This window comes from Amblyomma americanum, chromosome 7 (genome assembly GCF_052857255.1).
Source record: "Amblyomma americanum isolate KBUSLIRL-KWMA chromosome 7, ASM5285725v1, whole genome shotgun sequence".
NCBI lineage: Eukaryota > Metazoa > Arthropoda > Arachnida > Ixodida > Ixodidae > Amblyomma > Amblyomma americanum.
In genome coordinates this window covers 90935431-90962423 of record NC_135503.1, presented here as the reverse complement: position 1 = coordinate 90962423, position 26993 = coordinate 90935431, and the positions used below count along the sequence as shown (strand labels likewise).

Sequence of the window (26993 nt, the reverse complement as noted above, 5' to 3'; positions counted from 1 at the left end):
TAGCTAGCTCCGTTGTCTTTAACTTGAACTGAACCTTTTTCAATAGCCTACACGTTTCTGTCCCGTAAGTGAGTACCGATAAGAACAGCTGTTTTATACTTGTCTCTTGAGACATATTGGTAAACTGCCATTCATGATCTGAGAGAACCTGCCATATGTGTTCTACCTCATTCTTATTCTTCTAGTTAGCTTCCTCTCATGATTCGGGTTAGCGGAAACTACCTGCCCTAGTTAGAATTCCTTTACCACTTCCAACCCCTCACTACCAACTGTGAAATGCTGTCCCCTTGCGGGACTGTTGAACATTACTTTGGTTTTCTGCGTGTTAATTTTTATACCCACCGTTGTTCTCGACCTGTAGCTTATTGGTCATGCTTTGCAGTTCATCTCCTCAGTGACTTAGCAAGGAAAACTCATCAGCGAATCACACATTACTATATATTCTCCATTAACTCCTATTCCCAACAGTTCCCAATCCAGGCCTCGGAATACCTCCTGTAAACAGGCGGTAAATAGTAATAACGAGATCGTGTCTCCTTGTCTGACACCCTTCTTTAGTGGAATTTTATTCCTGACTTTATGGAGGACTAAGGTAGCTGTGCAGTTGCTATATATATCTTAAAGTAGTTTCACGTGACTTCTGCTCCTTGATTTCGCAATGCCTCCATGACTGCTAAGTTTCCACTGAATCAAATGCTTTATCGTAATCAGTGAAGGCTTTATATAGGGGTTGGTTACGGATGTAAGCTGAGTGGTCTGTAACTTTTCAAGTTCTTGACGTCTCCTTTCTTGTGAATTAATAGAATGTTAGCGTTCTTTTAAGCTTCTTGTGCGCTCGAGGCCATAAAACATGGCGTATACAGGATGGCTAGTTTCTGTAGCACAATATCCCCTCCGTTCATCAGCATATCTGCAGTTACCTCTCACCAGCTGTTTTCCCCCTTTGCGTTGCTCCTAAGGCTTTCTTTACTTCCTCTTTCGTTACTGGCGGGATGTCCCCATTGCTGTGCGCTACTGCCTCTCTCATTAACTTTCTGATTACATTGGCTATTGTATAGATTTGTGTAGAACTCTTCGGCTACTTTAACTGTCTTATTCATATTGCTGATGGCATTGCCCTCTGTCTTTAAACGCATACATCTGGTTATTACCCATACCTAGTTTCCTCTTCATCGCTTTTAGGCTACCTCCTTTCTTAAGAGCATGCCTGATTCTCCCCATGTTAAACTTCCTTATGCCGGCTACCTTGCCCTAACTTACTACCTTAGATACCTATGCCAGTTATAATTTGTCTCTAGGACTATACGCCCTCATGCTTTGACGTTCCTTAATCAGATCTTTTATATTCTGAGATAGCTTGCCGGTATTATGTCGAACCATCCACCGCCTATTTCTACGGCGCACTCCATAATGATAGCTGTGAGATTATCGTTCATGTCTTAATATTAAGATCATCTTCCCCAGTTAAAGCCGGATATCTGTTCTGCAGCGATGTCCTGAATTCCGCTACTTTCACTTTTACCGCTAGCCCGTTAATCGGCTTGCACTTCAATTAGTCTCTTCCTTTCTATCTTCAAGTCTAAGGTAATTCGAGACCTTACCATTATTTGGTCACTACGACAAACCTTTCTGAGGACCTCCACATCCTGCACAATGCCGTGGTGAGCATAAGGTATCTTTTTTTAATTTAAACCATCCCTATTAGCCCGTCGCAGCTACTGGGCAGTGCTAGGAATACGGACGTCAGGATGACGGTTAACATAGTGGCGACGGGTGAGAGCAACAAAACTAACAAAATAGCCGTCCAAAACAATTTGGCCCGAATGGGATGCTCCAACGGCCCCTCCCTTTGAAACTTTCACCCTCAACAAGGTCAGGGTGGTCCACACATAATGTAGTACCTCAGCGACCTTGCCGAGGCAGTTGTGGCCTCCCAGCAGGAAAAGCATAGCCCAGGGCACCCTGATTATCCCAGCCTCGAGACCCGGGCTGCTGCTCGCCACCACGGGGACACCAGCGCCCCCGCCATCGCCACCGGCGCCTCGGCCATTTTCTGCAGCGCCTGCTCCGGTGCCGCTGCAACTTCCACGGGCGTCGCGTAGGTGGGACACCGCCGACATGCCGAGCACGAGCAGCAGCACGTAAGTGCAGCAGTTGCTGGGTGGCGAGAAAGTAGACGTTACGTGGGATGAAGCGTGCTCGGGAGGATGTGGCTTGGTGTACAGCTATGGGCTGAGTGAAAGGAACAGTCGCTTTCCTGCTGTTACTTCCAGATTGTAGTTGAAAATATCTCATGGGCGTTATCCGTACAGAGGATAACTCGTTAGAGCGCGAAAAAAAGTACGCCTTTCCTTTATACCTATGGAGTAATCACTGATAAAATAATAATAATAATTGGTTTTCTGGGGAAAGGAAATGGCGCAGTATCTGTCTCATACATCGTTGGACACCTGAACCGCGCCGTAAGGGAAGGGATGAGGGAGGGAGTGAAAGAAGAAAGAGAAATAGGTGCCGTAGTGGAGGGCTCCGGCATAATTTCGACCACCTGGGGATCTTTAACGTGCACTGACATCGCACAGCACACGGGCGGCTTAGCGTTTTTCCTCCACAAAAACGCAGCCGCCGCGGTCGGGTTCGAACCCGGGAACTCCGGATCAGTAGTCGAGCGCCCTAACCACTGAGCCACCGCGGCGGGTACTGATAAAATGCGGATGAAGTATTCATACTGAGGATGAAGTACTTGACCCTGAGCAACATATTCATCTTATAATAAACTGCACATCTCCAACCAAAATTTTAACTTACCCAACGTTTCGAAGCCGACTCGGCTCTTTCATCAGGGGTGACTGAGGGTAGTAGCTAGCGTCTTTTAAGTATGGAGGGGAGGGAGGTGTGTGGAAAGAACAGCTGTGTCGCGAATGGCGCGGGGGAGGGGGGGGGGGGGGTTTCATCGGCTGATGAAGGAGCCGAGTCGGCTTCGAAACGTTGGGTTAAAGTTAAAATTTTGTTTGGAGATGTGCAGTTTACTATAAGTCTTCAAACCCAACCAGACAGGCAAATGTGTCAAAATGTTTAGTTTTCAACATATTCATCGCACGAACTTAGCGAAACGGCCGCCAAGCATAGAGCGTCACAATCAGATTGCATATTTTTTTTTGTTTATCTTCTCATGTACATAATTCAGTTGTTTCGCATTGCGTGATTGCGTGTTTTTTTCTCATCTGCAGGATCAGCAGACATCTCGTAGTGGAAAGGGTCAAATGTTTTCAGAGAACAACGCAGAATTGATTTATATGCGCGAGAGTTCGGTCGCGAAAGACGACAATGCTTTGACTACTCGTTTTTTTTTATATTCTTGATTGCTTACATCTGGGTAGACTCGATGTCAAAGAAAGTCACCAGAGCCCCCACGCTGCACCCAAGGAGCACTATCACAACCGACACCGATATCAGGGCGCCGATCTCTCTGAAATAGATGAAATGCATGATAACCTTAGCTTTGAGCATGTGGCCAAGTGTAGTTTGGCGGTTGATAAACCCGTCTGTAAACGTTACCTGGCACTTAAATCTAAGGAGAGCCACTTTACTTTTTCAAAGAAAGCTAATCGCACAAACTCGGCGGGGACAACCAGACTCTCGCAAAAAACCCAAAGCCGCAGAAAACACTGGACAATGTGTATGTTTCTTTGAAAATAACCGCAGGGGAGAACACAAACTCTCCACCTGGTTCTGGATGCACATTGGAGTCATAATAAGAGGGAAATATATATTTTGTAACCGTTTTTCTTTTCGATGCATCCTCGATCATTGGCAGTTTCACATTGTGACATCATGACTGGCAGCTAAATAAGCAATGTAATTCGCCCCGGCTCCGGTGTCGAAGGCAGTTCTTATGAAGGGCCAAGATTCAAAGGAAGAAATTGCGGAAAGGACCGTTACAAAACACGGCTCCGGATGTCAAGAGTGTTTGTGAAAGACATCCCGTTTACTTGCTGAAGCAAGGCTGCAGCACTTCACTTTGACGCAGGCGTGCACTTTGCTTCCTGTGTGTACATTCTTTTTCTTTATTGCTCCTTCGAGTATACACGCGGTTTTTCTCCGCGAGGCAGGGCAACGCAGGTGATTGAGCTTATGAGTAGCCCTTCTCATGGCATGGTTACGAGGTCTTAAGTTTTGAGAGGTCAAAGCAATATCGCTCTTCACATGGATGTACATTGAAAGTGTGATGTATCCAAGGCGTTTTTAAGTGTTCATTGCCACCGACAAGTACACGGCCTGTCACTACCTGTTCGCGACGCCAGGAAACTTTCGCGTATGCCCACAAAACAGAGCATTTCCAAAAGATCACGGTCATTCGCTGATGATTATGCAGTGTTTCAGATTCTTTTTGGTTACCCAGAATGCTACGAGTTATCTGGAGTGTACTCCTTAAATATCTGAGCATAGCTGAGAAGATAGCCCCAGATATTTTCATTCCGACTGTCTGCAAGCATACATATGTTGCTGTCGCGGCTAGCAGAGCGAGTTGTATTTCTTTCGTGGCGCGCGGACAGGTGCGCAGGATAAACAGTTTGCTTGAGTCTGAGGCCGAGCTTCCTTCCCTGCCTATCATTGTATCAATGTGGCAATGCTGCATTTCTAGTCCTACCTATTATGACAGGCCGGGTAGTTATGAAACTCGGCGGTGTTTACGTGAGGAGTTGGTCTAAAAGTTAATATCGCGTCTTCATTATTCAAGTAGTACTTCAAGTCGAACCACAATGAAGTTTAGCACGAGAAATTTCGAAAATATCAGAAACACGAGAAATTTCGAAAATATCAGAGTATTGTCAGTAAAGTGGACACGCACTTCGCTCACGCATTGTATCCTCCACTCTCTTTCTCCCCGTTTGCCTTACGCTTCCTTAAAAGGCACCAACTCACCCAAAACTACCACGCACAGAAAAGCTGAGGATGACCCGGCATCTTAAAAGGCAAGCGAGACAAATCTGCAAATTTATTTCAGACTTATCATGAAGCACGAAATGTGCAGGTTACAGAGGAGAATTCAGTGCTTTACTTGTCTGGAGCAAGCAAATCTCGTGGTTTCTGAAATAGCAACCCAAAAGCTACCTCTGATTTTTTTCACACTCCAGAAACACGTAATTTCCGTTGTGCATCACACTAAGCATGGGTTACATCAAGGTGGTGCTGCACTGCGTTCACAGTGCTTCATGCGGTTCTGCATTACGAATGAGTTTTCCAGGCAAGATGGGTATCCGCAGCACTAGTCTTGGACGCCGCGACAGCAGAAAGATAACGAAATGGTAGAGCAAACCTGAACTTGTCTTCGGAAATCTTTAGTTCGACGACGTTCTTCAAGAAGGAAGCCAGTTCCAAGCCGACTTCATCTAGCTCCCTGTAAGGACATCAAGAATCAGTCAGTGATATAACTCGCGTTAGCTAAAATCGCGCCCCTGAAGTCGTTCCTACGAACTACCTGGTTCGAATTTTTCTTAGGTGACTAATTCCGAAGCACTGCGGCTCACCAGGCTTCACTTGAAATTTGAGGGCACTCGAGCGCTAGAAATGGCTGCAAGTTTCATAGTTTCGTAGCCGCATGGGAACGGACCCCACGAATCGTGTGACCTAGCATTGTGGTAGAATCATTCTAACTGTTTTACGACATCTTGCGCTTTCAGCCATCTTTAATGGCTTAATTACACAAGGTGTCATAGTTACCTGGCTGGCACTATTTCCTCAGTGACCTCTGGAGCGATCAATCAATAAATAAGTTTATTCTGCTTGAGAAGAGAGGTAACGGGAGAAAGCGCTATTTTGTATTACAGCTTGACAAGACTCCAGCTACTCGTATATTTTCTCTTATAATTTGTGGTAGTAGATTATTAACGGAATTTAACGATACAAATTTACACCTGAACAATACAGCACGCAATCTTGGTTCCAGATCACTTTTCAACTTCTTGAGGCTCGTTAACAAGTACTTATTTCTCAGTACACGGGCGCATTTGCATCCAGCCTGCATAGACCTCAAGCCGCACGGTCCGGGGTGGCACACGGAGCATTCAGTTTTGCGGCTCAACGTATTTAAAAATATATGGAAAGCATTGCCCGTTTTTAAGGCATTATCCCGATAGTAAAAAGAAACAGAAATGGCACAGTGAGTAGCTATACGTTCTCGCGTGGTGAAGTTTCACGCACGCCGCTTGTATCGCCTCTGGGCGTGCGCGGTGCCGCGGTTGCTGTGCTTCGTAAGGAAGACTCCATAACTGAGGCCACTAACATAACTCTGTACGGCTCGAAAACGCGGCGCAAGAGCTTTTCCCTGGGTTCACATCTTCAGACTAAGGACCAAACCTAGACAAGGTCTCCTGTCAGATATTTGGCATCACGTTGCCGCAGGATGTAGCGTTGTGCGGGATGGCCATGTTGATCATTGGGTCGCAGTCCTGCTAGTCAAAGGATACCTTCGGCGCGTTGTTGAAAAGAAGCAACGTTGTCATTTGGGTTGTCTTCACAATGAGCAGCATGGCGTCGGGGATTCTCAACACCTCGTGTCCGTAAATTTTCCGTAACCTTATCACGTACGTTGCTCGTTTCTTGTACTGCTTCTATTGTACGTGAACGTGATTTTATTCTCTACGTCTTCGCACATCGACAGCACTTCTGTGTCTTGTTCGGACGTTCCGTCAGCTCGTTTGTCTGGAGTTCTGAAAGGTTGTCCTGCGATGGCTTGTGGGTACCGGAAACATTTGTGCGCTGTATGTGCTCAGCAGAAAATTCAGTGCTCTTGTTTCTCATCATAATGCCTGGCGCGCCGCGCCGTAGGACGATTTGAAGAAAGAGCAGTTTGGCAACATCGATGGTTATGCCACTGTAATGGGCTGACGTTTCCGCTAGGTCGTCAGGTACTCTGTACCCACAGTGATGCACCTGTCGACAGGCCGGGAGGTTGGAAATTGCCCGAACAGTCCATTCCAATTGGCTAGAACTTTCTTGACGGTGGCTGTACGAGTTCTAAGATGCTGGCTGGCTTGACAAGGCAAACCTTGCCGCGCTGCTACTCCCGCGAAGTTCGAGCATAGTGCACCACGTCGCTGAATAGGCGAGGCCAGTAGTTCTTTTACTGAATTCTTTCGAGCAGTCGAGGGACTCCTATGTGGCTGGAAGGTGTATTGTCGCGGCAGGTTTATTTATTGAGTGCCTGCGCTCCTTATTGTATTGCGGATCGGTAGTGGTCCGATTTCGGGGCCACAAGACATTCGCTAGGTCCAGTTTTATTGAGCTCGATCCGACAATCCTTCGTAGCGTGTTCTGCACGTGCTTGCCTCGCCGTGTGAAAGACCTGGGTTCGATTTCCGTATCTCCACAAAAACAAATTTATTTGAACATGACATTCTCGTGTTACAACGCCGCCAACACCAACAACGCCGGCACTGGCTTTTGCGCGACGCGGGGCCCTTAACGCTGCGGCGTTAAAAGCAAACGGAGAGTGCCCTAGCATTCTCTGGTTTAGGACACGAAATGCAAAGCATAATCGACGGCATAAACAGGCAAGGATTAGTATAGAAATCCATATGAACAAATCTAAAGTAATGTTGAACGATCTCGGCCGGGCGCAATAATTTAAGATAGGCAGCGAAGCAGTGGAAGTTGTTAGGGAATAAATCTACTTAGGGCAGGCAGTTACCATAGAGCCCGAGCAAGAACGTGAAACAACTGGGAGAATACCCATCGGGTGAAGTGCATTTGTCACGTGCTCTCTAGCCATGACTGCTAGCTTACCAGTATCCCTTAAGAAGCAAGTATACAGTAGACGCATCGTGCCAGTACTCGCCTATGGGCCAGAGGTGTGGAGGCCAAGGAAAACGGTTGAACTGAAGGACAGCGCAGTGAGCTCTAAAAAGGATAACGATAGCTGTAACATTGAGAAAGGAAATAAGTAGACGCTCCAAAAGAGAGTTAGGAGAGTTAGTCGAACTCAAAAATAAGAAATGGAGATGGGCAGATCACGTTCTGCGTACGGGAGGATAACCGATGGTCCCATAAGGTAACGAAGTGGATTCCATGAGAAGGCAAGCATAGCGGTCGGTCGTAAGAGTATCAGAGAAGTGGATGAAATCAGCAAGTTTGGGCGCATACAGGCTTAATTGCAGGGTTATGAGAGAGGCCTATTCCTGCAGGGCACGTTGTTAGAGTGATGATGATAATGATGATAATGATCCTATGGGACCGAAGTTGGGATGGAAACAAAAATCGTGGAAATTCAGCTAAGTAATATAGGCACTGATGGAAAGGAAATTACTATGTGGGAAAGAAACCAACGAATATAAGAAAACAGATGAGAGTTGGGGATATATTAGGTGCAATATAAAGCAAGAACTGGACTTGGACATGGTATGCAATGCCTAGGAGTGACAAAAGGTGGTGTATTACGGTCCCAGTGGGGAATGCACCAATAGAAGGCAGACGTAGTCGACGAATGCCGATAGACAGGTGGAGTGAAAAGATTTTGGTATATGCATGCTGTCCGTGGTTGGCGCAAAGCAGAGCTGGAATAATTACAGATGCTGAGAGGGGAATTTTCCAAGAAATTCTCGGCTGGTCATGATGATGACGACGATAGTGCCGTTGGTATCGTAGAACATACGATATATGTTCTGGTGCCGAGCCCGGAAAAACGAAATAAAAAAACAAAATCAGAGAAATAATATACTGGCATTTTTAATTAACTGAAATGCGCGGTTTCAGAAATGCAGGCAGGCTTTTTTGAAGAAAAAACGTTTACTATTTTAAAATTCTACAAGAGTTGCAGAGAACAGTAGTCCCTGCTCTGTGAAGTATTGTTCCACTCATTTTGGGGAAAATGATTGGGCCTTACGCAACCGATCCAAATTATCTTTTTTATTTATTTGACCTTGAATTTGAGTTTTATTTATTTGAATTCATTGCACATTTCTTTTCCGACCCGAGGTGCAAACGACTTATTGAGTTCCTACACTTTCCACCCTTATGGGACCCTCTCCAAGCAAGAAGGTAGCAAAACCCGCACAAGCCATCTTGTCACTCACAAGCCCTCACTAAGCAAGCAATAAATCGCGTGGCTCTCGAATAAGCATGAGTCCGATGGATACATTCATTTTACCCACTGGTCAAATAGTTTCAGGTGTGCTCCCAGCCATTACTTTTCTAATAAGGTTAATTTCCGAATAAGAGCAATCAAGCTATAAATGAATCTCGCGCTGACTTCGCAGTCACCGGGCACGGCAGCCTCGGAAGCATGCGGAAGACTGATCTGCTCATCCACCTTGTGTAGTTCTACATAATGCTTTCGCATTCTCACGCGTAAACAGCCTTAATGATCTCAACCGAATTTTTTTAATGCGAAAGCATTTCTTGTCTCATGAGTGGCGCGTGCAGTACCTGTCATCAGAGCGTGTCCATACGAACTGTCAAACATACATTATAGGGGTAATTAATAGAATAGCTGATTAAACAATTGTGTAATTAGCCCTAATTTTTAATAGATGCACTAAAAACGATTAAATGGGTAATAAATATATCTGACGAGTAAATTTGTTCAAAAATCGGTAATTTAATCGAGTTGATGAGTTAGCTAATTACTGAATTATTCAAATAAGCAAGTAAATTCATTTACAACAAATTAAGTAGGCGAAATTATCAATTAATCAAGTAATTAATTAATTGGCCTACTTAACTTATTGCTTAAATATTGGAGTAAATAATTCAGTTACTCTCACAATCATAGGTAATTTATTGGAATTGTTGAATTACAGCATTGTTGAATTTTTAATTGGTCAGTTTAATTTGCTAAATAAATAATAATTTGGTGTGCTTGCTATACCCTTTAGCAACGGGACACACGTCTTTGGATGTTGTAGAATCTAATTTAGAGCGAAAACGCGACTTAGAAACGGCATGGGGATAAAGAAAGGAACACGCATCAACACAATCGGCAGCAGGGATAGAAACGCTTTCGCATTACTGCACCTAAGCATACGTAAGTGCGCCCGTGGAATTTTTTGTTTCAAGCAAAGTTGGCGATGTGGACAACCCGAAGCGGATTCCTTACCATTCGCCCATGAAGAGCCAGAAGACCAGGAGGGTGCAGGAACTAACGGTCAGTGCCGCGATCGGCAGGCACAACACGATCCAGTGGCCAACGCCGATGCTGTTCAGGTGCCTGCACCGGTGCAGGACATGTGCATGGGGGGGGGGGGGGGGGGGGGGGCATAATGACGGAGCAGACAGTAGACAGTTTTAGCTGAGCGTACGCAAAGAGTTAGCGTACGCGAGGAGTTTGCGGGGGACGGTAGTGCGCATGCGCAGAACGCAAGCGCAAGCCTTGCGTCTTGCGTACGGTTGCCTTGCGTACGGTAGCCAGCGGAGTTTGCGTTGCGGCGCTTGGGTGGCTTGCGTACGCTAACTTTGACAAGATGGCGGCGCCCTGCTCGCCCGCTTCGGAATAAATACATGTCGCCGCTGGATTCTTCGACGCAATAGCTCGCTCAAATGGTAGCGGTTCGCTTTTATTTCGCCTAATCTTGCCCACAATTAGTGGTATAAGCGATAACTAGCCCCTGTTTTTCAGATAATTTGGCGATCTTCAAGCTCCTAGGCCTAACTATATTCAGTGTGTTTTCCTCGTAGCAACGACACCTGGCGAAGCAGTTTTCTAGCTTTTAGCCAGATCTTGCATTTTCTTCGGTTTGCATAGTTTTTCTTCTTGGAACAAAAAAGGCTCCCAATGCACTCACAGTAGTTATCAGTAATCACGGATGAAATTTTCTTCAACCGAGAGTTGATGTGGTTTCACTTCTTGTCACTAGATGGCGCCACGTGCGCCCGAGGGACGCTACGGCACGGTCAGCTAAAACTATACTTCGGAGCGGACAGCGTAACGCACGCAGCGCCGTAGCTCTTTGGGTACGCTAGCACTTGCGTACGCACAGCTAAAACTGTCTAGTAACGCGAGTATGAGGCGTAAGAAGTAGGAGCCCTTATGAAGCACATAAAGCTACCAATTAATGGTCGCGGAGTACTTTTTATTTCTTTCATTTAATGCTTACATGATTTGTTAAAGCGGAAAGGTGAAGTACTAGCGAAATAGAAAAACTGCACATAAGCATTCGTAGACCCTACAGACTGTAAATATTTAAACGAGACTAAAACGAACGCATCCACGAAATTCCTCAGCAATTGACAGCACGAACCACACAATCTAAATGCGGCTCAACTGGTGTATTTCTTGCGCACAAATGCGATAGACAATTCGAGCCGGTTGAGTCAAGTACGCGGTAATGATCTATGTCTGAACAAAAGGCCACAAGTGACTAAATGAACACTACGGTGTTCATTGCTGTTAAGCGAAACAAACGCATGTGGAACGAACTATTTCGGTATTATAGAACATTGTTCCAGTCGTGCTCAGTACAAAAAAAAAAGCTGAGTACACAAGTGCACCGATGAGTCAGTACTCTCTAGGCAAGTACTGTCATTCGCATGGCCTTTCTCCCACTCTACTTCGCGTATTCCGAGCGTAACTTTACCGCCGTCCCAGCGGCGCCCTATATATAACGTGCTTGTCGTTGCCACGCAAGTGGCGCACGCGCTTACTCCTTGAAGTATGCCTGTGCCGCCAGTGCCAGCGACGTGCCGTACGGTGTCCCGAAGGATCCGAACGTGGAGGCGTACGCGATGCTGATCTTGAGGCCGACCTTCATACGGAACAGCTTCCTAGACGCCGCCGAGAGGAAAACAAGGACGAGGCATTGTGTGCTTCATCGTTAAAGTGGCTCGTGGGCCTCGTGCTGCTGTATGCAAACAGAATCTCCCGCTTTTTTTTTCCCAAACGATTCAGCACTACAGAGGAAGTTAGGGTGATAGTTGCATGAAGCAAACAGGCGAGGCCAGGATCTTACCTCGCTGAAACTTGAGCAGAAACGGAGTAAATGTCCAAAGAGAGCAAATCACACTTTAAAGCCTCACTCAAAGGTTTTATTTGTTATTTGAAACTATTTTATAAGCAGATGTTGAGCTTTATGAACATAGCTCACACCCTATCTCCCCAATCTATCCCTGCAGAACAGCATTCGTGCCCTCTTAACGGCAGCAGTTTGAGGCTTCGTGCAGGTTTTTGCGCAATTTACACGCAGCTTTAAACGAGCAAGCGTTTCAGAACAAGCATATTTTCATGAAAATGCGTTTCCAGCCTGGAGCAGGACTGTTAATTGTGATAGTCGATACAGATGCATCTCCGAGCAAAAAGACACAGGACAATCCTAAATGCGCAGAAGATCGAGCTCTGCTTTGTGTCCTTTCCAGTTATGCTATCTATTTTTACGCTTTTCTGATGATAGGCCACGAGAAATAAGAGGCAATAAATCTGTTAAAGAAATTGCCGAGAAAAAAATATGGACGCACCGAAGTTGCAACACGAGCACTCGTGTTGCCCCTCTGCACGTTCCGTTTTTTTTTTTCGGCTTCAATAAGGCATGAGCCAGCCTGAGCAACTTCATGCTCTGAGAAGTAAATGTCTAAATACACCCTTAAAACAACGGGTACCAGAGTCTCGAATTCTTGCGCCCATTGCTAGAAAGAACATAAAAAAGTTCTGTTCCTCACTCGTTTATCGACGTGAGAAGCTCCTCAGCGGCCGAATGCGTTGTGAGCAGGTCTACACGTGAGCACAGAACAAAAAGAGAAAGAAAAACAGTCAACGTGCAGCTACGCACGAGGCAGCAAGAGCAAGAGCTACACACAAGGCATCAAGGTCAATATTCTCAAACACAACAGTGTAAATGAACTGCACGAGCGGTAACATGGGCTTTGTATATAGGCGCAGTGTCGCGTATAGCATTGGGTTCCTAGCGCACAGCTTCTTCCATGGGGTTCGCATGTTAGTTAAGACCGATGTGGACGCCGCCATCTGGGACGCCGTCGTGGCTCAGTGGCAGTGGCGTTGCACTGCTGAGAACGATGTCGCGGGTAAAGAAGGTGGAAGCTGGGATGCGCATGGAAGGACTCCATGCGGCAGATATTAACAGGAGCCATATGCTGTGAACAGGCTAGCTTTGCTGGAGGATCGAATACGACTATAGTGTAGTCTAAAACCTATTCAAATAATAGAATACTTACGTGATTATTTATTACTGGTTTCATTATTTGTTCAAAATGAATATTCACGGAAACCAGCGAAGCGCAATCGGTGGCGCTATAGTTCGTGGAATTAAAGATGTGTCTTTAACACTGATCTCCCTTAGAAGGTACGCACCACAAAGTCAGTAAATCGTACCTTTGAATGTCATGTCGTAAAGACAAGAAAATTACCTGTTGCTACTCATGACGACAGCAAAACAACCAGCCCAGAATAACGTCAATGAGATGGGCGAGTATTTGTGTCATAGCCTGAAGACCTGAAGGCTGGGTTCGCTAACCCTGCCTGGGCGCTGTTGCGTCGCTCAGTCTTGAAGACCACATAATGGGTGTTTCACCTAAGGCTTTCAACAATTTTTAAAAATACGTTTTTTGAGTTAGAAGAGCACTTTATCGGCATAGCATTTTCGAGTGGCGTAGTGCATCACAACACAGCTAAGAAGTTCTAACTAGCAGGCTTGTTAACCATAATATTGATTAGTTACCTTTTAAAAGTTAGGCTCGCTGCTTACTGAGAGGGGCGTAGTCTACCGTAAGTATTATCCATATCAGTTTTATAATCTCAAAAAGAGTATTACCCTCGGCTCTGTAGCCCAGGAAATTTTGGCTATCTGTTTCGACGAGCAATGTGCACTGGAGTGATTGCTTTGCCTGCATGATTCTAGAAAACGCATGTATTTTGGCGCGATGCAGCCATAATTTGTTTGGCCGCAGCGCCGATGGTAGCCGCATTTTAGAAATTAAAAAACCGATATGGATATTATCTGCGGTGGGCCACATACCCCTCAATAATTAGGGAGCATAACAGTAGTAGTTAAAAAGTTAACTCTTCGATAGTAATTACCAGCCTGCAAGTTAACACGTCCCAGCTCTATGCTGGTGTACTGCACTGCTGGCAATGCTATTCCGTAAAAGTGCTCTTCTAACTGAAAAGGTTTATTTTTAAAAATATTAGAGAGTCTTAGGAGAAACATGCTGAATATGAGCACAACAAACGTCGCCACGCGAATGGACCGAGTCGCGGCGCTGAACCCTCCTTCCCGCACAGACCGATCGCGGCAACATGCGGTGAGGCGTCGGACCGGGCCCCATTTCTGAAACAGTGGTGGAAAAAACTAAGCGGACCTCATTTTTGGAACAGTCGTGGAAAGAAACTAAGCGGGTCCAATTTTTGAACATAGGAGGAAAGAATGTCAAAGGGCCCTCTCTTTGAAACCATCGTGGAAAGAAACTGATCTGACCCCATTTTTGAAACAGTGGTGGAAAGAAACTAAGCAGGCCTTATTTTTGGAACAGTCGTGGAAAGAAACTAAGCGGGTCCTACTTTTGAACATAGGAGGAAAGAATGTCAAAGGGTCCTCTCTTTGAAACCATCGTGGAAAGAAACTGATCTGACCCCATTTTTGAAACAGTGGTGGAAAGAAACTAAGCAGGCCTTATTTTTGGAACAGTCGTGGAAAGAAACTAAGTGGGTCCTATCTTTGAACATAGGAGGAAAGAATGTCAAAGGGCCCTCTCTTTGAAACCATCGTGGAAAGAAACTGATCTGACCCCATTTTTGAAACAGTGGTGGAAAGAAACTAAGCAGGCCTTATTTTTGGAACAGTCGTGGAAAGAAACTAAGCGGGTCCTATTTTTGAACATAGGAGGAAAGAATGTCAAAGGGCCCTCTCTTTGAAACCATCGTGGAAAGAAACTGATCTGACCCCATTTTTGAAACAGTGGTGGAAAGAAACTAAGCAGGCCTTATTTTTGGAACAGTCGTGGAAAGAAACTAAGCGGGTCCTATCTTTGAACATAGGAGGAAAGAATGTCAAAGGGCCCTCTCTTTGAAACCATCGTGGAAAGAAACTGATCTGACCCCATTTTTGAAACAGTGGTGGAAAGAAACTAAGCAGGCCTTATTTTTGGAACAGTCGTGGAAAGAAACTAAGCGGGTCCTATCTTTGAACATAGGAGGAAAGAATGTCAAAGGGCCCTCTCTTTGAAACCATCGTGGAAAGAAACTGATCTGACCCCATTTTTGAAACAGTGGTGGAAAGAAACTAAGCAGGCCTTATTTTTGGAACAGTCGTGAAAAGAAACTAAGCGGGTCCTATTTTTGAACATAGGAGGAAAGAATGTCAAAGGGCCCTCTCTTTGAAACCATAGTGGAAAGAAACTGATCTGACCCCATTTTTGAAACAGTGGTAAAAAGAAACTAAGCAGGCCTTATTTTTGGAACAGTCGTGAAAAGAAACTAAGCGGGTCCTATCTTTGAACATAGGAGGAAAGAATGTCAAAGGGCCCTCTCTTTGAAACCATCGTGGAAAGAAACTGATCTGACCCCATTTTTGAAACAGTGGTGGAAAGAAACTAAGCAGGCCTTATTTTTGGAACAGTCGTGAAAAGAAACTAAGCGGGTCCTATCTTTGAACATAGGAGGAAAGAATGTCAAAGGGCCCTCTCTTTGAAACCATCGTGGAAAGAAACTGATCTGACCCCATTTTTGAAACAGTGGTGGAAAGAAACTAAGCAGGCCTTATTTTTGGAACAGTCGTGAAAAGAAACTAAGCGGGTCCTATCTTTGAACATAGGAGGAAAGAATGTCAAAGGGCCCTCTCTTTGAAACCATCGTGGAAAGAAACTGATCTGACCCCATTTTTGAAACAGTGGTGGAAAGAAACTAAGCAGGCCTTATTTTTGGAACAGTCGTGAAAAGAAACTAAGCGGGTCCTATTTTTGAACATAGGAGGAAAGAATGTCAAAGGGCCCTCTCTTTGAAACCATAGTGGAAAGAAACTGATCTGACCCCCTTTTTGAAACAGTGGTAAAAAGAAACTAAGCAGGCCTTATTTTTGGAACAGTCGTGGAAAGAAACTAAGCGGGTCCTATCTTTGAACATAGGAGGAAAGAATGTCAAAGGGCCCTCTCTTTGAAACCATCGTGGAAAGAAACTGATCTGACCCCATTTTTGAAACAGTGGTGGAAAGAAACTAAGCAGGCCTTATTTTTGGAACAGTCGTGGAAAGAAACTAAGCGGGTCCTATCTTTGAACATAGGAGGAAAGAATGTCAAAGGGCCCTCTCTTTGAAACCATCGTGGAAAGAAACTGATCTGACCCCATTTTTGAAACAGTGGTGGAAAGAAACTAAGCAGGCCTTATTTTTGGAACAGTCGTGAAAAGAAACTAAGCGGGTCCTATTTTTGAACATAGGAGGAAAGAATGTCGAAGGGCCCTCTCTTTGAAACCATCGTGGAAAGAAACTGATCTGACCCCATTTTTGAAACAGTGGTGGAAAGAAACTAAGCAGGCCTTATTTTTGGAACAGTCGTGGAAAGAAACTAAGCGGGTCCTATCTTTGAACATAGGAGGAAAGAATGTCAAAGGGCCCTCTCTTTGAAACCATCGTGGAAAGAAACTGATCTGACCCCATTTTTGAAACAGTGGTGGAAAGAAACTAAGCAGGCCTTATTTTTGGAACAGTCGTGAAAAGAAACTAAGCGGGTCCTATTTTTGAACATAGGAGGAAAGAATGTCAAAGGGCCCTCTCTTTGAAACCATAGTGGAAAGAAACTGATCTAACCCCATTTTTGAAACAGTGGTAAAAAGAAACTAAGCAGGCCTTATTTTTGGAACAGTCGTGGAAAGAAACTAAGCGGGTCCTATCTTTGAACATAGGAGGAAAGAATGTCAAAGGGCCCTCTCTTTGAAACCATCGTGGAAAGAAACTGATTTGACCCCATTTTTGAAACAGTGGTGGAAAGAAACTAAGCAGGCCTTATTTTTGGAACAGTCGTGGAAAGAAACTAAGCGGGTCCTATCTTTGAACAGAGGAGGAAAGAATGTCAAAGGGCCCTCTCTTTGAAGCCATCGTGGAAAGAAACTGATCTGACCCCATTTTTGAAACAGTGGTGGAAAGAAACTAAGCAGGCCTTATTTTTGGAACAGTCGTGAAAAGAAACTAAGCGGGTCCTATTTTTGAACATAGGAGGAAAGAATGTCAAAGGGCCCTCTCTTTGAAACCATCGTAGAAAGAAACTGATCTGACCCCATTTTTGAAACAGTGGTGGAAAGAAACTAAGCAGGCCTTATTTTTGGAACTGTCGTGGAAAGAAACTAAGCGGGTCCTATCTTTGAACATAGGAGGAAAGAATGTCAAAGGGCCCTCTCTTTGAAACCATCGTGGAAAGAAACTGATCTGACCCCATTTTTGAAACAGTGGTGGAAAGAAACTAAGCAGGCCTTATTTTTGGAACAGTCGTGAAAAGAAACTAAGCGGGTCCTATTTTTGAACATAGGAGGAAAGAATGTCAAAGAGCCCTCTCTTTGAAACCATAGTGGAAAGAAACTGATCTGACCCCATTTTTGAAACAGTGGTAAAAAGAAACTAAGCAGGCCTTATTTTTGGAACAGTCGTGAAAAGAAACTAAGCGGGTCCTATTTTTGAACATAGGAGGAAAGAATGTCAAAGGGACCTCTCTATGAAACCATCGTGGAAAGAAACTGATCTGACCCCATTTTTGAAACAGTGGTGGAAAGAAACTAAGCAGGCCTTATTTTTGGAACAGTCCTGAAAAGAAACTAAGCGGGTCCTATTTCTGAACATAGGAGGAAAGAATGTCAAAGGGCCCTCTCTTTGAAACCATCGTGGAAAGAAACTGATCTGACCCCATTTTTGAAACAGTGGTGGAAAGAAACTAAGCAGGCCTTATTTTTGGAACAGTCGTGAAAAGAAACTAAGCGGGTCCTATTTTTGAACATAGGAGGAAAGAATGTCAAAGGGCCCTCACTTTGAAACCATCGTGGAAAGAAACTAAGCTGACACATTTTTGAAACAGTGGTGGAAAGAAAACAAGGGGGCCTTATTTTTGAAACAGTCGTGAAAAGAAACTAAGCGGGTCCTATTTTTGAACATAGGAGGAAAGAATGTCAAAGGGCCCCTTCTTTGAAACCATCGTGGAAAGAAACTAAGCTGACACATTTTTGAAACAGTGGTGGAAAGAAAACAAGGGGGCCTTATTTTTGAAACAGTCGTGAAAAGAAACTAAGCGGGTCCTATTTTTGAACATAGGAGGAAAGAATGTCAAAGGGCCCTCTCTTTGAAACCATCGTGGAAAGAAACTAAGCTGACACATTTTTGAAACAGTGGTGGAAAGAAAACATGGGGGGCTTATTTTTGAAACAGTCGTGGAAAGAAACTAAGCGGGTCCTATCTTTGAACATAGGAGGAAAGAATGTCAAAGGGCCCTCTCTTTGAAACCATCGTGGAAAGAAACTGATCTGACCCCATTTTTGAAACAGTGGTGGAAAGAAACTAAGCAGGCCTTATTTTTTGAACAGTCGTGGAAAGAAACTAAGCGGGTCCTATCTTTGAACATAGGAGGAAAGAATGTCAAAGGGCCCTCTCTTTGAAACCATCGTGGAAAGAAACTGATCTGACCCCATTTTTGAAACAGTGGTGGAAAGAAACTAAGCAGGCCTTATTTTTGGAACAGTCGTGAAAAGAAACTAAGCGGGTCCCATTTTTGAACATAGGAGGAAAGAATGTCAAAGGGCCCTCTCTTTGAAACCATAGTGGAAAGAATCTGATCTGACCCCATTTTTGAAACAGTGGTAAAAAGAAACTAAGCAGGCCTTATTTTTGGAACAGTCGTGGAAAGAAACTAAGCGGGTCCTATCTTTGAACATAGGAGGAAAGAATGTCAAAGGGCCCTCTCTTATAAACCATCGTGGAAAGAAACTGATTTGACCCCATTTTTGAAACAGTGGTGGAAAGAAACTAAGCAGGCCTTATTTTTGGAACAGTCGTGGAAAGAAACTAAGCGGGTCCTATCTTTGAACATAGGAGGAAAGAATGTCAAAGGGCCCTCTCTTTGAAACCATCGTGGAAAGAAACTGATCTGACCCCATTTTTGAAACAGCGGTGGAAAGAAACTAAGCAGGCCTTATTTTTGGAACAGTCGTGAAAAGAAACTAAGCGGGTCCTATTTTTGAACATAGGAGGAAAGAATGTCAAAGGGCCCTCTCTTTGAAACCATCGTGGAAAGAAACTGATCTGACCCCATTTTTGAAACAGTGGTGGAAAGAAACTAAGCAGGCCTTATTTTTGGAACAGTCGTGGAAAGAAACTAAGCGGGTCCTATCTTTGAACATAGGAGGAAAGAATGTCAAAGGGCCCTCTCTATGAAACCATCGTGGAAAGAAACTGATCTGACCCCATTTTTGAAACAGTGGTGGAAAGAAACTAAGCAGGCCTTATTTTTGGAACAGTCGTGGAAAGAAACTAAGCGGGTCCTATCTTTGAACATAGGAGGAAAGAATGTCAAAGGGCCCTCTCTTTGAAACCATCGTGGAAAGAAACTGATCTGACCCCATTTTTGAAACAGTGGTGGAAAGAAACTAAGCAGGCCTTATTTTTGGAACAGTCGTGGAAAGAAACTAAGCGGGTCCTATCTTTGAACATAGGAGGAAAGGATGTCAAAGGGCCCTCTCTTTGAAACCATCGTGGAAAGAAACTGATCTGACCCCATTTTTGAAACAGTGGTGGAAAGAAACTAAGCAGGCCTTATTTTTGGAACAGTCGTGAAAAGAAACTAAGCGGGTCCTATTTTTGAACATAGGAGGAAAGAATGTCAAAGGGCCCTCTCTTTGAAGCCATAGTGGAAAGAAACTGATCTGACCCCATTTTTGAAACAGTGGTAAAAAGAAACTAAGCAGGCCTTATTTTTGGAACAGTCGTGAAAAGAAACTAAGCGGGTCCTATTTTTGAACATAGGAAAGAATGTCAAAGGGACCTCTCTTTGAAACCATCGTGGAAAGAAACTGATCTGACCCCATTTTTGAAACAGTGGTGGAAAGAAACTAAGCAGGCCTTATTTTTGGAACAGTCGTGAAAAGAAACTAAGCGGGTCCCATTTTTGAACAGGTGACCAAAGAATTTCAGAGAGCCCTCTTTTTGAAACCATCGTGGAAAGAAACTAAGCTGACCCCACTTTTGAAACAGTGGTGGAAAGAAAACAAGGGGGCCTTATTTTTGAAACAGTCGTGAAAAAAACTTAGCGGGTCCTATTTTTGAACATAGGAGGAGAGAGTGTCAAAGGGCCCTCACTTTGAAACCATCGTGGAAAGAAACTAAGCTGACCCCATTTTTGAAACAGTGGTGGAAAGAAACTAAGCAGGCCTTATTTTTGGAACAGTCGTGAAAAGAAACTAAGCGGGTCCCATTTTTGAACAGGTGACCAAAGAATTTCAGAGAGCCCTCTTTTTGAAACCATCGTGGAAAGAAACTAAGCTGACCCCACTTTTGAAACAGTGGTGGAAAGAAAACAAGGGGGCCTTATTTTTGAAACAGTCGTGAAAAAAACTTAGCGGGTCCTATTTTTGAACATAGGAGGAGAGAGTGTCAAAGGGCCCTCTCTTTGAAACCATCGTGGAAAGAAACTAAGCTGACACATTTTTGAAACAGTGGTGGAAAGAAAACAAGGGGGCCTTATTTTTGAAACAGTCGTGAAAAGAAACTAAGCGGGTCCTATTTTTGAACATAGGAGGAAAGAATGTCAAAGGGCCCTCTCTTTGAAACCATCGTGGAAAGAAACTAAGCTGACACATTTTTGAAACAGTGGTGGAAAGAAAACAAGTGGGGCTTATTTTTGAAACAGTCGTGAAAAGAAACTAAGCGGGTCCTATTTTTGAACATAGGAGGAAAGAATGTCAAAGGGCCCTCTCTTTGAAACCATCGTGGAAAGAAACTAAGCTGACACATTTTTGAAACAGTGGTGGAAAGAAAACAAGGGGGCTTATTTTTGAAACAGTCGTGAAAAGAAACTAAGCGGGTCCTATTTTTGAACATAGGAGGAAAGAATGTCAAAGGGCCCTCTCTTTGAAACCATCGTGGAAAGAAACTAAGCTGACACATTTTTGAAACAGTGGTGGAAAGAAAACAAGGGGGCTTATTTTTGAAACAGTCGTGAAAAGAAACTAAGCGGGTCCTATTTTTGAACATAGGAGGAAAGAATGTCAAAGGGCCCTCTCTTTGAAACCATCGTGGAAAGAAACTAAGCTGACACATTTTTGAAACAGTGGTGGAAAGAAAACAAGTGGGGCTTATTTTTGAAACAGTCGTGAAAAGAAACTAAGCGGGTCCTATTTTTGAACATAGGAGGAAAGAATGTCAAAGGGCCCTCTCTTTGAAACCATAGTGGAAAGAAACTGATCTGACCCCATTTTTGAAACAGTGGTAAAAAGAAACTAAGCAGGCCTTATTTTTGGAACAGTCGTGAAAAGAAACTAAGCGGGTCCTACCTTTGAACATAGGAGGAAAGAATGTCAAAGGGCCCTCTCTTTGAAACCATCGTGGAAAGAAACTGATCTGACCCCATTTTTGAAACAGTGGTGGAAAGAAACTAAGCAGGCCTTATTTTTGGAACAGTCGTGAAAAGAAACTAAGCGGGTCCTATTTTTGAACATAGGAGGAAAGAATGTCAAAGGGCCCTCTCTTTGAAACCATAGTGGAAAGAAACTGATCTGACCCCCTTTTTGAAACAGTGGTAAAAAGAAACTAAGCAGGCCTTATTTTTGGAACAGTCGTGGAAAGAAACTAAGCGGGTCCTATCTTTGAACATAGGAGGAAAGAATGTCAAAGGGCCCTCTCTTTGAAACCATCGTGGAAAGAAACTGATCTGACCCCATTTTTGAAACAGTGGTGGAAAGAAACTAAGCAGGCCTTATTTTTGGAACAGTCGTGGAAAGAAACTAAGCGGGTCCTATCTTTGAACATAGGAGGAAAGAATGTCAAAGGGCCCTCTCTTTGAAACCATCGTGGAAAGAAACTGATCTGACCCCATTTTTGAAACAGTGGTGGAAAGAAACTAAGCAGGCCTTATTTTTGGAACAGTCGTGAAAAGAAACTAAGCGGGTCCTATTTTTGAACATAGGAGGAAAGAATGTCGAAGGGCCCTCTCTTTGAAACCATCGTGGAAAGAAACTGATCTGACCCCATTTTTGAAACAGTGGTGGAAAGAAACTAAGCAGGCCTTATTTTTGGAACAGTCGTGGAAAGAAACTAAGCGGGTCCTATCTTTGAACATAGGAGGAAAGAATGTCAAAGGGCCCTCTCTTTGAAACCATCGTGGAAAGAAACTGATCTGACCCCATTTTTGAAACAGTGGTGGAAAGAAACTAAGCAGGCCTTATTTTTGGAACAGTCGTGAAAAGAAACTAAGCGGGTCCTATTTTTGAACATAGGAGGAAAGAATGTCAAAGGGCCCTCTCTTTGAAACCATAGTGGAAAGAAACTGATCTGACCCCATTTTTGAAACAGTGGTAAAAAGAAACTAAGCAGGCCTTATTTTTGGAACAGTCGTGGAAAGAAACTAAGCGGGTCCTATCTTTGAACATAGGAGGAAAGAATGTCAAAGGGCCCTCTCTTTGAAACCATCGTGGAAAGAAACTGATTTGACCCCATTTTTGAAACAGTGGTGGAAAGAAACTAAGCAGGCCTTATTTTTGGAACAGTCGTGGAAAGAAACTAAGCGGGTCCTATCTTTGAACATAGGAGGAAAGAATGTCAAAGGGCCCTCTCTTTGAAGCCATCGTGGAAAGAAACTGATCTGACCCCATTTTTGAAACAGTGGTGGAAAGAAACTAAGCAGGCCTTATTTTTGGAACAGTCGTGAAAAGAAACTAAGCGGGTCCTATTTTTGAACATAGGAGGAAAGAATGTCAAAGGGCCCTCTCTTTGAAACCATCGTGGAAAGAAACTGATCTGACCCCATTTTTGAAACAGTGGTGGAAAGAAACTAAGCAGGCCTTATTTTCGGAACTGTCGTGGAAAGAAACTAAGCGGGTCCTATCTTTGAACATAGGAGGAAAGAATGTCAAAGGGCCCTCTCTTTGAAACCATCGTGGAAAGAAACTGATCTGACCCCATTTTTGAAACAGTGGTGGAAAGAAACTAAGCAGGCCTTATTTTTGGAACAGTCGTGAAAAGAAACTAAGCGGGTCCTATTTTTGAACATAGGAGGAAAGAATGTCAAAGGGCCCTCTCTTTGAAACCATAGTGGAAAGAAACTGATCTGACCCCATTTTTGAAACAGTGGTAAAAAGAAACTAAGCAGGCCTTATTTTTGGAACAGTCGTGAATAGAAACTAAGCGGGTCCTATTTTTGAACATAGGAGGAAAGAATGTCAAAGGGACCTCTCTATGAAACCATCGTGGAAAGAAACTGATCTGACCCCATTTTTGAAACAGTGGTGGAAAGAAACTAAGCAGGCCTTATTTTTGGAACAGTCCTGAAAAGAAACTAAGCGGGTCCTATTTCTGAACATAGGAGGAAAGAATGTCAAAGGGCCCTCTCTTTGAAACCATCGTGGAAAGAAACTGATCTGACCCCATTTTTGAAACAGTGGTGGAAAGAAACTAAGCAGGCCTTATTTTTGGAACAGTCGTGAAAAGAAACTAAGCGGGTCCTATTTTTGAACATAGGAGGAAAGAATGTCAAAGGGCCCTCACTTTGAAACCATCGTGGAAAGAAACTAAGCTGACACATTTTTGAAACAGTGGTGGAAAGAAAACAAGGGGGCCTTATTTTTGAAACAGTCGTGAAAAGAAACTAAGCGGGTCCTATTTTTGAACATAGGAGGAAAGAATGTCAAAGGGCCCCCTCTTTGAAACCATCGTGGAAAGAAACTAAGCTGACACATTTTTGAAACAGTGGTGGAAAGAAAACAAGGGGGCCTTATTTTTGAAACAGTCGTGAAAAGAAACTAAGCGGGTCCTATTTTTGAACATAGGAGGAAAGAATGTCAAAGGGCCCTCTCTTTGAAACCATCGTGGAAAGAAACTAAGCTGACACATTTTTGAAACAGTGGTGGAAAGAAAACAAGGGGGGCTTATTTTTGAAACAGTCGTGGAAAGAAACTAAGCGGGTCCTATCTTTGAACATAGGAGGAAAGAATGTCAAAGGGCCCTCTCTTTGAAACCATCGTGGAAAGAAACTGATCTGACCCCATTTTTGAAACAGTGGTGGAAAGAAACTAAGCAGGCCTTATTTTTGGAACAGTCGTGGAAAGAAACTAAGCGGGTCCTATCTTTGAACATAGGAGGAAAGAATGTCAAAGGGCCCTCTCTTTGAAACCATCGTGGAAAGAAACTGATCTGACCCCATTTTTGAAACAGTGGTGGAAAGAAACTAAGCAGGCCTTATTTTTGGAACAGTCGTGAAAAGAAACTAAGCGGGTCCTATTTTTGAACATAGGAGGAAAGAATGTCAAAGGGCCCTCTCTTTGAAACCATAGTGGAAAGAATCTGATCTGACCCCATTTTTGAAAGAGTGGTAAAAAGAAACTAAGCAGGCCTTATTTTTGGAACAGTCGTGGAAAGAAACTAAGCGGGTCCTATCTTTGAACATAGGAGGAAAGAATGTCAAAGGGCCCTCTCTTATAAACCATCGTGGAAAGAAACTGATTTGACCCCATTTTTGAAACAGTGGTGGAAAGAAACTAAGCAGGCCTTATTTTTGGAACAGTCGTGGAAAGAAACTAAGCGGGTCCTATCTTTGAACATAGGAGGAAAGAATGTCAAAGGGCCCTCTCTTTGAAACCATCGGGGAAAGAAACTGATCTGACCCCATTTTTGAAACAGCGGTGGAAAGAAACTAAGCAGGCCTTATTTTTGGAACAGTCGTGAAAAGAAACTAAGCGGGTCCTATTTTTGAACATAGGAGGAAAGAATGTCAAAGGGCCCTCTCTTTGAAACCATCGTGGAAAGAAACTGATCTGACCCCATTTTTGAAACAGTGGTGGAAAGAAACTAAGCAGGCCCTATTTTTGGAACAGTCGTGGAAAGAAACTAAGCGGGTCCTATCTTTTAACATAGGAGGAAAGAATGTCAAAGGGCCCTCTCTTTGAAACCATCGTGGAAAGAAACTGATCTGACCCCATTTTTGAAACAGTGGTGGAAAGAAACTAAGCAGGCCTTATTTTTGGAACAGTCGTGGAAAGAAACTAAGCGGGTCCTATCTTTGAACATAGGAGGAAAGGATGTCAAAGGGCCCTCTCTTTGAAACCATCGTGGAAAGAAACTGATCTGACCCCATTTTTGAAACAGTGGTGGAAAGAAACTAAGCAGGCCTTATTTTTGGAACAGTCGTGAAAAGAAACTAAGCGGGTCCTATTTCTGAACATAGGAGGAAAGAATGTCAAAGGGCCCTCTCTTTGAAACCATCGTGGAAAGAAACTGATCTGACCCCATTTTTGAAACTGTGGTGGAAAGAAACTAAGCAGGCCTTATTTTTGGAACAGTCGTGAAAAGAAACTAAGCGGGTCCTATTTTTGAACATAGGAGGAAAGAATGTCAAAGGGCCCTCACTTTGAAACCATCGTGGAAAGAAACTAAGCTGACCCCATTTTTGAAACAGTGGTGGAAAGAAACTAAGCAGGCCTTATTTTTGGAACAGTCGTGAAAAGAAACTAAGCGGGTCCCATTTTTGAACAGGTGACCAAAGAATTTCAGAGAGCCCTCTTTTTGAAACCATCGTGGAAAGAAACTAAGCTGACCCCACTTTTGAAACAGTGGTGGAAAGAAAACAAGGGGGCCTTATTTTTGAAACAGTCGTGAAAAAAACTTAGCGGGTCCTATTTTTGAACATAGGAGGAGAGAGTGTCAAAGGGCTCTCTCTTTGAAACCATCGTGGAAAGAAACTAAGCTGACACATTTTTGAAACAGTGGTGGAAAGAAAACAAGGGGGCCTTATTTTTGAAACCGTCGTGAAAAGAAACTAAGCGGGTCTTATTTTTGAACATAGGAGGAAAGAATGTCAAAGGGCCCTCTCTTTGAAACCATCGTGGAAAGAAACTAAGCTGACACATTTTTGAAACAGTGGTGGAAAGAAAACAAGTGGGGCTTATTTTTGAAACAGTCGTGAAAAGAAACTAAGCGGGTCCTATTTTTGAACATAGGAGGAAAGAATGTCAAAGGGCCCTCTCTTTGAAACCATCGTGGAAAGAAACTAAGCTGACACATTTTTGAAACAGTGGTGGAAAGAAAACAAGGGGGCTTATTTTTGAAACAGTCGTGAAAAGAAACTAAGCGGGTCCTATTTTTGAACATAGGAGGAAAGAATGTCAAAGGGCCCTCTCTTTGAAACCATCGTGGAAAGAAACTAAGCTGACACATTTTTGAAACAGTGGTGGAAAGAAAACAAGGGGGCTTATTTTTGAAACAGTCGTGAAAAGAAACTAAGCGGGTCCTATTTTTGAACATAGGAGGAAAGAATGTCAAAGGGCCCTCTCTTTGAAACCATCGTGGAAAGAAACTAAGCTGACACATTTTTGAAACAGTGGTGGAAAGAAAACAAGTGGGGCTTATTTTTGAAACAGTCGTGAAAAGAAACTAAGCGGGTCCTATTTTTGAACATAGGAGGAAAGAATGTCAAAGGGCCCTCTCTTTGAAACCATCGTGGAAAGAAACTAAGCTGACACATTTTTGAAACAGTAGTGGAAAGAAAACAAGTGGGGCTTATTTTTGAAACAGTCGTGAAAAGAAACTAAGCGGGTCCTATTTTTGAACATAGGAGGAAAGAATGTCAAAGGGCCCTCTCTTTGAAACCATCGTGGAAAGAAACTAAGCTGACACATTTTTGAAACAGTGGTGGAAAGAAAACAAGGGGGCTTATTTTTGAAACAGTCGTGAAAAGAAACTAAGCGGGTCCTATTTTTGAACATAGGAGGAAAGAATGTCAAAGGGCCCTCTCTTTGAAACCATCGTGGAAAGAAACTAAGCTGACACATTTTTGAAACAGTGATGGAAAGAAAACAAGTGGGGCTTATTTTTGAA

General features: G+C 43.6%; 1 protein-coding gene across 1 annotated transcript in view; it reads right to left on the bottom strand.

The window, feature by feature from the left end:
- Positions 1-26993, bottom strand: part of LOC144097921 (uncharacterized) — a 54255-nt gene that overhangs the window by 5282 nt on the left and 21980 nt on the right. Inside the window, exons 4-8 of the mRNA XM_077630521.1 lie at positions 12646-12697; positions 11638-11757; positions 5318-5398; positions 3368-3466; positions 1902-2157 (exon numbers count right to left, since the gene is read on the bottom strand). Coding sequence (XP_077486647.1) covers positions 1902-2157; positions 3368-3466; positions 5318-5398; positions 11638-11757; positions 12646-12697 — 608 coding nt within the window. The remainder of the gene's footprint in view (positions 1-1901; positions 2158-3367; positions 3467-5317; positions 5399-11637; positions 11758-12645; positions 12698-26993) is intronic.